Below are 13,867 nucleotides of genomic sequence, written 5' to 3' on the forward strand. Positions count from 1 at the left end.
ACTTGCCGTTTCTACATCTGAATTACCACCCAGAGAAGGGACAGCCAAATGAGTTATGTACTCTGCATCAACCACGCCAACTTTCTTGGTACGATCGCCCTGAGAACTAATAACACGTGTTATAATCATGTCAGGAAGAGATGGGAAGTAGGAAGAAAGTCGTTTAGATTTGCCTGTGCACAATAACCAAGCTTCATATCCAAGCCCCATGCATGGATCAGGTCGTTCTGTAGCAAAAGAACAACTAGTTAAAAACGAGCAAAAAGAAGAGTTGCAAATTTACAAGTTAAACATTACTACTATATCATCACTTGCAGGGGTCTTTGTGACGTTCGAAAAGGAAAGGTGATATGCTATAGACATTTTGGTATAAAATCATAAGGACAATAGATCATTAGTGCACATTTATGTAACTGCATATACTATCAAGTATCATGGAGGAGACACAACTACTAAAAAGCAAAACAGTTGTTTGTGGTTTCGATTGAGTTAACTAACAAAACATTTTGAGAAATTGTATTTACTGCCACACACAAGTTGGTTGATTACTTGTTAGCGATTAAAATTAATTAAAGTTCCCATACCTGGACCATATACCAAGCACAACGCCAAGCGGCTTTTGAGAATACCGGAGCCATCATTTCTACCCACCTGCATACCGATTTAATAAAAATGAAAAATCAAGGTTGTTTTGATTACTGACACTACTAAATCATTTGAGCCATAAAGAAAAAGAGGGTCACAGAGCAAATAGATGTTATCAGATAATATTACATTAAAAAGAAAAAAAAGGTTGTAGTTCTTTACCCCACACAAGGAGGTTCTGTGCTGTTGTTATCACATGTTCGGCCACCTCTATTTAATCTGTAGAACCTCCTATCAAATCAAAAAAAAATTACCAGTCAGCTTTTGGAACAAGACAGCGAACATGCAAAAGTAAACACACAAATAATATCATGATTTTTATTTTTTCCAAAATGCTAGAGCATAGAGATGACCCTAGCAGTTGCAGGAAATCACATTATTGCCAGCTATGAAGGAATTACAACAATTTTTTTATTTTTTAGCTGGAAATGAAGTTCAAATTTCAGTATTCGTATCTCAAACTCAAAGGGTGATTAAATACTTTTGGTCCTTGAGTTTGCTTCATAAGCATAAGGACGCTTCTGCTTCGCAGTAGTTCTTCATCTTTTATAAGATTAACTTGCAGGACCGTAAAAAATATGAGTCTAACCTGTGCACCTTGGATCTCCCTCTGCGCACAGTAATATGATGATGTACTTCCGATTTACTAGCATCAAGTCCTGGCTGTGATATCTCCAGCCCTTCTTCTCTAACAATAGATATATACCTGAAAAAAGACTTATGCAGTGAGAATGTTATCTTAGTACCAACTAGCCTAATCCTTGCTGGTTATTTTTTGCATGTAACGCTACATCACACCAAGATTTTCGTTGAATCTGCTCAATCCTCAGTTGATGTAACCTTTTTTAGCATAAAAACATATGCAGTAATTAAACGGGTGTACACGTAAGCATCCAACAGTTGCTCTACTCTGAAATCAGCATTTCAAGTGATAAATGTTCACAATGATACTAAAGACCGTGCTGTAAGACAGACTTACTTTTCCGGATGAAAGTTTTCGACTCCAAGGTCCTCATCCCACAAGAAAATATAGTCGTATTCAGAAACTATATCCGGGTGCAGAAACCTCTTCGCGAACCACCTATTTTTGGAGAGTTAGATGAGTAAAAAAAGATGCAGGCGACTAGCAATCAGTAACAAATTTGATTAGAACTGACTTTACCATTTTGTTTGGTTCATAGCAGATACATGTATGGCACGATTACTCCACTCAAGATCATTCCACTCATCCACCACACCGTCATAGTGGAAAAGCATCACAACAAAGTCATGTTCAAGAAACTGCAACAAGTTACAAAAGCAATTTAAAAAAACAGAAAACTAAAATGACATTTACAAGCTAAACAGGAAGCAGAAGATGAAGAAACATAACCTTTTTAACAATTTTGTTCACCATCTCTTTTTGCTTTATTCCAACTGCAATTCCCAATAAGTTAACTGAATGTGGAGACTTCTTCTGAATACAAAAGTATTGCATCATAAGCAACCAAAGAAACATTGGAAAATATCATAAAAAAGTTGAACAAGTGAAATAATTTGTCTCATGGACAAAGAAATTTGATATAGTAAAAGTTCATGACAATTTAAAGGTCCTGAATCACTGCCATATTTCTTGAGATTCGGTTCAGACTGAAACTCAAGCAGTCCTTATACACTGGATATAGCTCGATTTTCTGCAGACCTTACACACACTGAGCACACCTATTGGTATATGATTAAAAATTTGTGTGATGTGAGTGACATCACATTGACAAAAATATTCCTTCTGGCAGTTCACTTTACCACCTAAGGATAATTGTACCTGGCCTACATAATCTCCTTTGACATCACAGTCAAGACCTAAAACTTTCCCATGAAATTTTGAAGAAAAATGAAGGACCTAAAGCTTTCTAAACACAACAACAGATCAACTGACGAAAAGTATCAAAAAAGCACGCAAGGGGGTGGACTATACATGGATGATCCATGCAACCATAATCATTCCCATGCAAGGAACCACAGATTGAAGATAGTCAAAAGTGAAAAAAAAAACTCATGAATAATTTTCGACCAAAATAACTAGTTACCTCAACATCACCCCACAATGGTCGCATTTCCAGGTTTGATGTTTTAGAAACAATTCCTTCTGGGAGTGCCTCACTCCCTAATGGCCTGCACTTTTTCTGTGAGGAATAAAATGAGAACCTCCAGAGAAGCCAAAGATAAAAAATCAAAATAAATAATAGCTCTGGTTCTCAAACCTGGCATTTATTATTTTGCACATTCTCTGTCACATGACTCTCTTGTTTTTCTTCTCTTGGAGGTGTTACCTAAAAAAAATTGATGTTTGGAGGTTAATTCATGGTGAATTCTGTAACTGTAGAACTAGATCTCCCAATATAATTGAAATTAAACTAGTCTCAACCAAATTACTTGTGTTCCAGATACATCAGTTAAACTTGTCTCGACCAAAATATTCTTTTTATCTCATTAATTAGTTCACTGGTCTCAACTGAGCTATTTTCCTTAATGCATATGAGTATATTTTACGCCAAGTTTGCAGTACGAAGGGAGGGTACATGTGTTGACAGCACAGAGAAAATCTCTCCACCAGAGAATTGACTTGAAATAATTGTCTGGGCAATGAATCTAATGTCCTGATACAGAATTCAAATATGTGCTTGTTCCAAGGAGCATTACAGAAGTCAACTTGGAACCTTCCGTCCAGGGGCGTATCTAGAGGGGGTGCCGTGGGTTCACGTGAACCCATGCTCCCCTCTCTAGATCATATATAGTAGTTTTATATTTTTTATAAAATATTTAAATATAAATGTGTGAACCCACATTCAAAGTATCATATAATAATACGATGATGATTGGGTGCACCCTTCTAAGTGAGGATAGAAATTTAAATCTTATATCTATCTTGTCTTTTACTAACACCTCTCTAAGTGGTTATTGGTTACACTTTTGGCGTTTTAACTAATTATTCTTTTGTTTTTTTCCTTTAATCTTTCAAAATTTTCAAGTGTGTTACATTGAAAATTCCTAAAATAATTAGCATTGTAAATTTTTTATATAATTAAATCAAATGTGTATATTAAAATTTAAAACTAGTAGCATTATATGTTTTGGACCTATAATTTTTAAAATTTAATGGTTCATATTAAAAACCTAAAAGTCAAACCGATCAAATTTATATTTAAGATGCATTTTTTTGTAATTGTGCACCCATCTTGTGGAAATCCTGGATACGCCTCTGCTTCCGTCGCAAAGGTGAAGTCCTAAAGAGAGCTACGAAATATGATGCATAAACAGAAATCTCAAACTAAGTTGTGCCGCTTAAGCTTTCTTATAATATATTATTAAAGGAACATAGTAAAACACATTGTACATTTATTCGTCGAGTTTTTGCTTTGGTAGAAAGCATAGGCAAAGGAACTCAAGGAGAGCAAAGAGAGGACCTTCACAACACACTCTCTTGAAATCCATAGGAGTACCAAACCACTATAAGAACTTTACAAAGTCTAGAGCACGTAATAACAAACCCCTACAATCAAACAGATAGCCCCTATGGTAACATAAAAGAAGCAAAATATGAAGTTGTAGAACACATAAAAGCTGAATGGAAGGGAGGACACGAAGGGGAAACACAGTCAACTTCACTTTTCACTATCAGAGTTTCTCAGTTTCTAATTGTAGATTTCTAGTCTTTAGATAAAAAAATAGAATTTTAAAAATGAGAAGAAAAGTAACAAATTTGAGAGGGAAAAGACTAGGCAAGTTTGAGATTAAGGAAATTGGGAACTGAGAGGAAAGAGTACCGAAAGTAAGCCCATACACCCTCATAGACAATTTGGGATGAAAGGAATAGAAGATATTTCAAGTAAACTAGAAGAGCTCGACAAACTTGAAGAAATGTTTTATTTCATCTAGACTTTCAGTGTAAGAATGAATATGGTTTTATACAGATTGTTGCATCAGCTTGACTGACAAGAGTACCTACACTGTTTTGTGGTGATTTAGTGAAATGAACCTCGGAAAAGTAAAACTCATACTGAGAACAAGGTTTTGGAAAATCTTCTTTCCTTTAGGTGCAGTAAATTAAGCTAAGGTTCCTTTTTTTTCTCTTTTCTTTTTTATTAGTAGCCAAGGTTAAGTGAGATCCGAACTAAAGGTCGGATGTAAATAAGAAAGGACTCAATAACTGACACTTCGGCATTTTGTGAATTGATGTATATTAGGCAAGTATAACTAGAAACTAGGCAGCTTCTTAACAACTTCAGAAAATCTAACAACACAACTGCTAAAAGCTGTCTTCTGAAGAGACAAACCTTGCATTTTCCGCATTGTCCATTCTGCTTTGTACTGTTCATTGTAAAACCTGAAAAAGCCTGCAAATATTCAAATTAGTAGTTAAAGCTTATATTAAAAGAAAATCTGAGAGATTACGCAAAATAGTTTTGGTTATAGAAGGAACAACATAGCTGCTTAGTCCACTAATGTTAACCTAAATGTCCCTTACTAGGGATTTTTACACAAATAGCCAGACGGATTCATTGTTTACTTTTTCTAGCTAGTATACATAGATTATACAATGGTTAAATATGGTTAGATACATATATTATACATCTAATAAGCAGTTGAGTGGGCATGCTATTTAGGTTATTTCTTCTATGAAAATTCCAAAATGCATCTGAAGAGAAAATTTTATAATAGTCCATCCATCCTGAAGCAAATGACACCTTTAATGCCAGCTCACTTGCTTTTACGGGGTGAGTGCAAGTGATAAAAACTTTAACACTTCAATCAATCAAATCATTCAAGTAGATAAAGAAAAAAATTCCAAGTAAGTGATCCAGTATCAGTTCTACACAACCAAAATGGGCCCACTGCAATTGAATGTAATAGCTATATTATACCCTGAAATCCTTAGCCATCAAAGCACTTCCGGTAAAGTAGACCGCACAAATTAAAGCAAGAGTCAAGAAGAGGCTGCAGATACATGATCTGCTTTTAGCATCAGGCACAGAAACCTGAAAAATAGCACAAGAAACCTCGTTAAATAGAAGAACAAATTTCATTGTCTCAAATGTTTAGCAATGAAATACAATGATTCGTATTTTCCCCATCCAAACTACATATCCACTTTTTTTAAATGAAAACTCTCCAGTACTATTGTATTAAAGATAGTTATATGCTCCTCACTTTTTACTATTAACTTTAAACAAACAAATTTTAGTTTTACCTTATACAAAATAGAAAAAGAGAAATTTAAACAGAGATAATATACATTCTCATATTGGTAGTCACACAAAGTCAACCTTGGACATTAGAACCGGGATAGACAGTAGACAGAGTATCTTGATGAATCATTTACTCATATTTCTTTTTGTTCGAAGTGGTAAAAATGAGTTTCCAGGATGACTTGGTGAAGTATCCCGTGTTAAGTTAACGCCAGATTAGTAGAAAGCCATAGAGGTTTTACTAACAACGCTTATAAAGTGTACATTAAATCGCTAACAAATTTGCTGCACACAAACTGGAGCTTCAAGAGTTTAGGCCCTGCGAGAGACAGAAATTGCTCAAGCAAATTGATCTTTTTCCTTCTAGCATATGTGTTTGGTTATTGCAAGGAATAATCACCTAATGAAGTACTAATCACCTAACAAAGCTCAAGTTAGAGGTGTTTCATAATCCTAATGTCATTATCCATTATCTAATTTAATTAGGTCCGGGAACCAAATTTAAAGAATTTAACTCTTGAAACCTAACTGAATACACAACCTAATGTGATCCACTAGGAAACAAACCAACTTTCCAGATGCACAAATTCAATTTTGCTTCTTCCATGATCAATTGTGAAAGGGAACTACAAAAAACTAAGGGAAATAGATGCAGGAATATAACAATTAATACCTCCCTACTCCTCCAGCTTCAAAAACTTAGAGAAGATAGAAGTTCGGATTGCCATTGAATTATCATAACATTCAATTGAAAGCGACACTATTGACCCTTCCTATCGTACCAATATACTACAGTATTCTACATTGCCACCAATTCAATGATTCTCTTTTCCCTTCAATACCCCTTTTTTTCTTAAAGAAACAAAAAAAATCAATTCTTCTTCAAAAATCCACAATTGTTGTATTCTTTTTACTAACCTCAGAACCAGTATTAACCATGTAAGCCTATATTAATTAGAGACAGTTCTAAGTTTCCCAATTTAATAGCAGTACTTCTTCCCCCCTTCAAATTCCCTTCAACTTGAAAGAAACAGAACAAATACAAGAAAACATTCTCTTTTAAAAAAAATAAAAATCACATCTATATTTTTCCTTTTCACCAACCCAAAAAACAGCATTTAACCTTGTCAACCTCAAACACAAGAAACCAACAAAACAAAACCCAAGTCAGCACTAATACTTAAAAGACAGAAACAACCTCAAAAGAGGAAAAAAAAAAAGATAAGTTTGAATTCTTGAAACTGTAACAATCTTGATTAGTCCCCAGCACCACCACCACCCCTAATCCAAAACAACTCCAACAAAGAAGAAAAGGGGTTACTTACAGTGTTCCAAGACTTCATCTTTGCATGAATAAAGCTCCAAAAAACCAATCCACAACAAGGGTCTTTGTTATCAAGATTTGCTGACAAAAGGGTAAGAAAAAAAGAAAGACAAAAAGATAAACTTTTTCAAAGAAAGAAAGTCGAATAGTCCTTATAGGTAAAGCAACGGATCAAAAACAGAAAAACCAATTTCTAAAGAAAGAATGAACTAAAAAGGATGTTTTGAATATTCAATCACTTTCAAAACCGCTCAAACGATGTCGCTCCCTCTTCAAATCTTTCAAGAAACCAGACCTCTACATACAGTTGCTGTATGTATATTATATATATAGGTGTATAAATAAAGATAGATAGAAGAAAGTTGTTTTAATGAAGCAAGAAGACAGATACTACTTTATTTATATTAGAGAAAAAAAAACAAATTATACAATAAGAAATATTATAAAAAATTAAAAATTTGGGATTTTTTTTTTTTTTCTACAGAGAAATAAATAAATGATGATTGTTGAAAAAGTTGAAACCGAGTTAGACGGTGGATTGTGTTGTCGTGCTTGGACGTGATACAATCTGTCTTCTCGCGAGTAGTAAAAACATCTCTACTCGCTTTTATGTTATTGCCACGTGGTTAATGGACCCCACTGGCGGTCGTGGGACAGTGATGCTCCAGTTTACTTTGGAAAAAATAATTAAATAAAATTAATGAAATCTGAAAAAAGGAAAAGGATAATATTAGAGTATTTTTTTTAATGGAAAAAAGGTATGATATATACACCCTTTAACTCTATAATAAAAGTGGCTCATACACAAATAACTCATGTATAACTTTTTCCTTTAAATTTTAAATTAATTTTTTTAATTAAAATGTAGGAGCATATTTGGTTATTCTCACACTTTTTACTTTTTAATTCAACGGCTAATTTGATTTTTTTATTTTCGTAGTCAAATTTTTTTTTCACCTATTTTATTGCAAACTTTATTATAGATGCCCAAAAAAATTACAGATATAAAAAATAAATTATAATATATCCGCAGAATAATTGTTTTAATTTTTTTTCTCTTTTTTCATTTACACTTCTTTTTATTTCTCTTATTTTAAAGAAAAAAATAAGAAACTCAAATAATAAAAAATAATAATCAAAGAAATCACAAAAAATTATTTGTGAAAAAATTAAATACATTATTTAAAAAAAATAAAAAAATTATCACATTGGCGATGATAGAGATATGCATAAGTCATTTTTATGACGGTAAGGAGTATATATAAATCAATTTTATACCAATATGAATATGTGTGAAAAATATTTATGATTAAAGTATATTACTTTTAAATGACAAAATTAAGATGTATATCATGACATTTTTAATTTTTTAATGTTAGTGGTATTTTCGTGGTACAATTATTGTTGTTTGATGTTTCTGGAATTATTAGTATTTTGTTTGACATTCTTACAAGGAATAACTGTCACTTATATTAATTGGATATTATTGATTTAGTAAATATTGATTCTAATTCTAAGTAAGGATCAACACGCCAACATCTTAATAAAAAAATGTTGATTTTGATTGAAGATTAATAAAATGATTAAATATTAGTCAATAATAATTCCAAGAAAGGAACAGTGGAGCTAACGTGACTTGATTGAAAACAGGTGTGGAATAAAGTGACATAATTATTTTTTTCTTTTAAAGAAAGTTGATTTTTTTAATTTGAAAAAAGGTGGCAAGTTGTTGTAATTGTTAATTTTGTTAGTGTTTAATGTCCACTTACTTTAATTTTCCAATATTCTTCCAATTTGATTCAGGTAATTAATTGTTAATAACTTGTTACCTTTTAGTTTTAGAAAGCTAATTTGATTAATTTTTAATCTAAATAAGATTAATTTAGAATAATTTAATATTTTAATTAATATTTAAATATTTGAAAATTATATAAAAAAAATTAAATTGTCGTTTTTTTTATATCAGTGTTATAAAAATATATATATCAATAATAGCTAATATTATATAATTTGATTCTTAAAAGTAAATTATGACAAATATTTTGAAATTGGAATTATAGTTAGTGAATTAAAGTTAAAAAATAAATATTTCATGTGGTGAAAACTGAAAGGGTGGAATCTAACATGGTAGTTGACCAAAATTTATTGAAAATCCTAACAAGTTTCCTCATTAATGATTGGATTTCATTTCATTTTATTTTATTTTTTTCCAAGGGGATGTCATATTAAATCATCTTTCCCATGTGAAAAATGGATTTGTTAACAAAAATTCAAGCAAGGGTCAAATATACCAAATTCAAATTAAAGAATATAAATGTGCATGTGACATGAATATAATCATGAGTTGCCTTGCATTAACAAGGCATTATCATTCCCATTTTTTGTGTAGCTCTTAATTTATTTTTATTTATTTACTACTACATACTAAAAGTATATTTTCATTTTAAGTGTATAAAAAATATTTGTTTTATATTATATTTTTATTTTTAAGATTTAAATTAAATATCAATTAATATAGATATTTTGATAAAATATTCATATCAATCATTATTCATAAACAAACATGTAAAATTCAAACTAAACAAATAAAATTGAATTGATGGAATATATTTTTTTAATTGTAAAAGTAAATTACACTTTTAAAATAATCTTGGTGTTTACGATCATTAGGACAACCCTTTCCTGGTTTGAGTGTGAAATTAATTTGACATACATAATTCTCTTTAAAACATGGAGCTTATACAAATAGATACCTAATGAGTTTAAATTTGATTTTACATTTAGATCTAAAAAGTAGGTCCTTATAAATATTGATTAGATTTTTTATTACTCATTAAAAGAAATTATAACAGATAAAACAACTTTTTTTATTTTTTTTCAAATAATTATTATCATAGTATTTCGGATTTTAAAATTAACTTTAATCATCATTTGATCTAGGTAAGAAATCATAATATTTAATTCTTCTAAACCAATTATAATTATGCCTGTATAAAATAAATAAAAATACTTCAAGCAAAAGGTACAACAGCTTAGTCTAAAATTTGTCAGTATTACCTTAATGCATGGTTAACTATATATCCATTTAACAATGACCAAGATTTGAATAAAATTATTGTACCAAAAGATTCCACTGGCGAAAACACTGTGATGAGAATAATTGTAAGTAACCTGTGAAGCCCCTTCTCCTTATTGTATATATATCTATAAAAAATCTATTTTTTTAATCTTAAATTTTTTTATTGCCATGTTGAAGCAAGAAACAACAAATTCTCTTTTGTTATTTATATAATTAAAAAAAATACGTTATTAGTATATCTGTGATTTTATGCAAGTGGTGTCCTTATATTACTATACATATATTTGGCTTCTTGTAGATTTAAAATGAGATATTTGAGTTTAATTTCTCACATGGTCCATAAATTAATAGTTACCTTTTCAATAAAATAAATAGTTAAGAAATTAATTACAAGCAATTTAATTAACAATGAATCAGTATGTAAGTCCAACTTTTTTCCCGTGTAGTGCTTGTCATCAAATAAGGTACACGCTTTGATCACACTATAAGCAATTTAATTAACAATGAATTAGTATGTAAGTCCAACTTTTTTTTCCTATAGTGTTTGCCATCAAATAAGATACACGCTTTGATCACACTAAAACGCGCACCCTAAACTAGTTATATCAATTGTTTATACGGCAACAAGCTTAAATTAAGTAAAACTACATAGATTTGTTAGTTGGTGCGTCTAATTTTGTAAATGAATAATTAAAAGGTAGTTTATCCATCACCTAATAATACAATCAATTAAAAAGAAAAAATTATAATCGACAGGTTAAGACGATTTCAAACGTTGATGGTGACAAAAATGAGTGACTTTTGAATGGTTGAGGAGTGGAGCCAAGGGAATAGAAAACAAATTATTTTATTTTATAAAAAAATGATAAGATTCCATGTGACAAGTTGACATAGAAGTGATAGAACACGATTACCTCGTGTGAGTCTACTAAAAATACCACAATTTTTTTTATATTTATACTAAAATTTGATTAATTTTAAATTTGTATATTATAGGATTTATTTTTTAGTAATAATTTTTTAAAAAAAATTCCAGAAGCTCGAATTTAAGATATTCAATTAAGAATGGAAGAATTACAATTCATATTGGTATATCATATGTAAGTTTGACTGGACTTAATAACTTTAGTTCAAATCTTGTATTTTTTTTAGTTATTATATATACATGAATTATTTAGTTTAGAATCCAAAAACTTAAAAGGTTAGAATTTTAGTTTTTGACTCCACTTACGGAGTCCATTGATGAAAATATTTATCAAAAGAAAAAATCAAAACATCTTTTTGGCTGTCAAAGTTTTGAACTATTTATTTTACGGTTTACGCTGGATTTTTTGCTTGTAGTTTTATAACTTACCTGTCTGTCATTTCAAATTATGAAAATCAAAATATATATTTCCTTCATAAGTTTTTTATTTATAAAAATAAATATTATTGATTTAGAGTCTGTTTGACCTAAAAAATACTTATTTTATAAGCATTTTTTTAAAAAATAACTTTTCAGAAAAGTGCTTTTGAAAAACAACAACTTGTGTTTGGCTAATTCATTTGAAAAGTGTTTTTTATAAGCAAATTGTGTTTGACTAATCTTTTTAAAAAAATGATTTTGAGAGTTGAATTACGATTAGGGACAAGTATTAATGTACTTTTATATTAAGATTATTTTATAGAGAAAAATTGGTTTAAACATCTATTACAAAAAAAATTATTTATTTTTATTAAGTTAAAATGTTCATATTCAAATTTTCAATCAATATTTTACATTTTTTTGAAGGTTTGAAATCTTTAATTGTTATTTTTTTTCTTACAAAAATATTGTTGTTACTTTATTCAAAATAATACGTAAAATAATAAATAAAATAATAAATAAAATAATAATACATAAACGTAAATTTATTAAAAATTATTAAATGGAACATAACCAAACATATGAAATATGTTAATTAATTAATAAGATATATATATATATATATATATATATATGGAAATAACATTTTATTTTGCTTCTGTTTTTTATTTTAAGAAGCATAAATTTTTAGCTTTTTACCAACCGCAAAAGTGCTTCTGCTTCCATTTAAAAGTAGTTTGACTGGCTTGTCAAACACCTAATTTTTTTTCTTAAAATAAGTGTTTCTGGGCTCCCAACAACATTGTCAATCAGACTCTTAGTCAAAAATAAATATCAAAAGTTTATTCCACGGTGCACTCCTTAAAAATGAACCATGCAATATGTAAATTTAAATTTAGCCAATATCAATATAAATATTAAGGATCAAATAATAAAAAACGAAAAGAAAAAATAGAGTCAAGGGTAGAGATGCGCATTTTTTTGGCCCTTGGGGTGCGATGAGACGTATGTGGTCCATAACGCCAATGGTAATTTTAATTCTTTTTATGCCATGGTAGGAATTGGCTATGACATTAGGTGATAGACCGATAGTGCTATATTCGAGTAAAAAACTTTGTTTATATAGTATCAATTTTAATCTTATTGAGATAAATATCTCAGATGTCACTCAACTTTGAATAATTCACTCAAAAGTCACGCAACTATGAATTATTCACATGGAAAGTCACTCAACATTATTTTATAATTCAAAAGTCACTCAACTTGGGATAGTTTACTCAAAAAATCGAGTTAATCAATTTTATTTTTATACCTCAAAAGTCACTCAACCATTAGTATTACACTTTGAAAGTCACCAAACCAATTTAAATATGTTTTTTCATTAAATTTTATTCAAAATAAAAAAATTATTTTAAATTAATCTTTTTTTATAAATAATAAAATACCAATTTGAACATAAGCTAGTGCTTTGATTAGTTGATTGAACGATTAATTTCTCTTTGACTTAGTACAATAGTCGTAAGTTATAAAAATAAAGTTTAGTGACTTTCTAAGTGAAATATCAATAGTTGAGTGACTCTTGTATTATAAAAAAGATGAGTGACTTTCTATGTGAATCATTCAAAGTTGAGTAACTTTTTGAGTGAACTACTTAAAGTTGAGTGACCATATGAATTATTATCTTCTTTTTATTTCATTAAATGGGTAGAAATGAATCATCGTTCAATGAAAATGAAGCAATGACAAATTCATATTTGATTGGTCGAAAAATATCACATGATATATTTTTCTGACCTTTTGATTTCTTTACATGTTATGTTATCTAACATATGCACACAATTTATAATTTTTTTATTTAATTTAACGTATCACATTTTATATATTCGAATTTTAAAACTAGACATCATCCAATGAATCCTAGACTAAATACAATGAATTCGTCATATATGACTTGATTTAATGGACTTCTCAGTAAATACAATTCTAAATCAAGTTCATTTATATAATTAATTAATTTATATTAATCCACAATAATTTTTCTTTTTCTTTTTTTCAGAATCCAATTTCTATTTGGAACCATCAACAATCAATGGGCCTTTAATAAAAAACGACTGTAGCACTAAATCAGATTTGCATCAGTAGCCCTATTTAAGTTACTATTATTTAAAAAATACTTCCAATATCTGCAATGTTATAAAATTTAGCTATTACACTAATCAAAGATTATGCATGCACATCTATCAGTACTA

The 13,867-nt window shown here is 29.6% G+C and overlaps 1 protein-coding gene across 4 annotated transcripts in view; it reads right to left on the reverse strand.

Annotated features, from left to right (window-relative positions):
- The window catches only part of LOC125816843 (uncharacterized), a 42,864-nt gene that overhangs the window by 540 nt on the left and 28,457 nt on the right, over nucleotides 1–13,867 (reverse strand). The window contains exons 1-14 of one of the 4 annotated variants that reach the window (XM_049496485.1): nucleotides 7,431–7,480; nucleotides 7,196–7,275; nucleotides 5,547–5,660; nucleotides 4,959–5,018; nucleotides 2,886–2,954; nucleotides 2,712–2,807; nucleotides 2,018–2,101; nucleotides 1,808–1,926; nucleotides 1,625–1,726; nucleotides 1,235–1,351; nucleotides 808–876; nucleotides 585–651; nucleotides 174–227; nucleotides 7–99 (exon numbers count right to left, since the gene is read on the reverse strand). In XM_049496485.1, coding sequence (XP_049352442.1) covers nucleotides 7–99; nucleotides 174–227; nucleotides 585–651; nucleotides 808–876; nucleotides 1,235–1,351; nucleotides 1,625–1,726; nucleotides 1,808–1,926; nucleotides 2,018–2,101; nucleotides 2,712–2,807; nucleotides 2,886–2,954; nucleotides 4,959–5,018; nucleotides 5,547–5,660; nucleotides 7,196–7,213 — 1,062 coding nt within the window. In that variant the 5' untranslated portion in view covers nucleotides 7,214–7,275; nucleotides 7,431–7,480. Of the gene's footprint in view, nucleotides 1–6; nucleotides 228–584; nucleotides 652–807; nucleotides 877–1,234; nucleotides 1,352–1,624; nucleotides 1,727–1,807; nucleotides 1,927–2,017; nucleotides 2,102–2,711; nucleotides 2,808–2,885; nucleotides 2,955–4,958; nucleotides 5,019–5,546; nucleotides 5,661–5,948; nucleotides 6,082–7,195; nucleotides 7,276–7,430; nucleotides 7,481–13,867 lie in introns of those variants that run through there. The other 3 variants (XM_049496483.1, XM_049496484.1, XM_049496482.1) reach the window with 3 other exon arrangements.

Source organism: Solanum verrucosum, unplaced genomic scaffold (genome assembly GCF_900185275.1).
Source record: "Solanum verrucosum unplaced genomic scaffold, falcon-dt-bn FXZP01000261.1, whole genome shotgun sequence".
Lineage (NCBI taxonomy): Eukaryota > Viridiplantae > Streptophyta > Magnoliopsida > Solanales > Solanaceae > Solanum > Solanum verrucosum.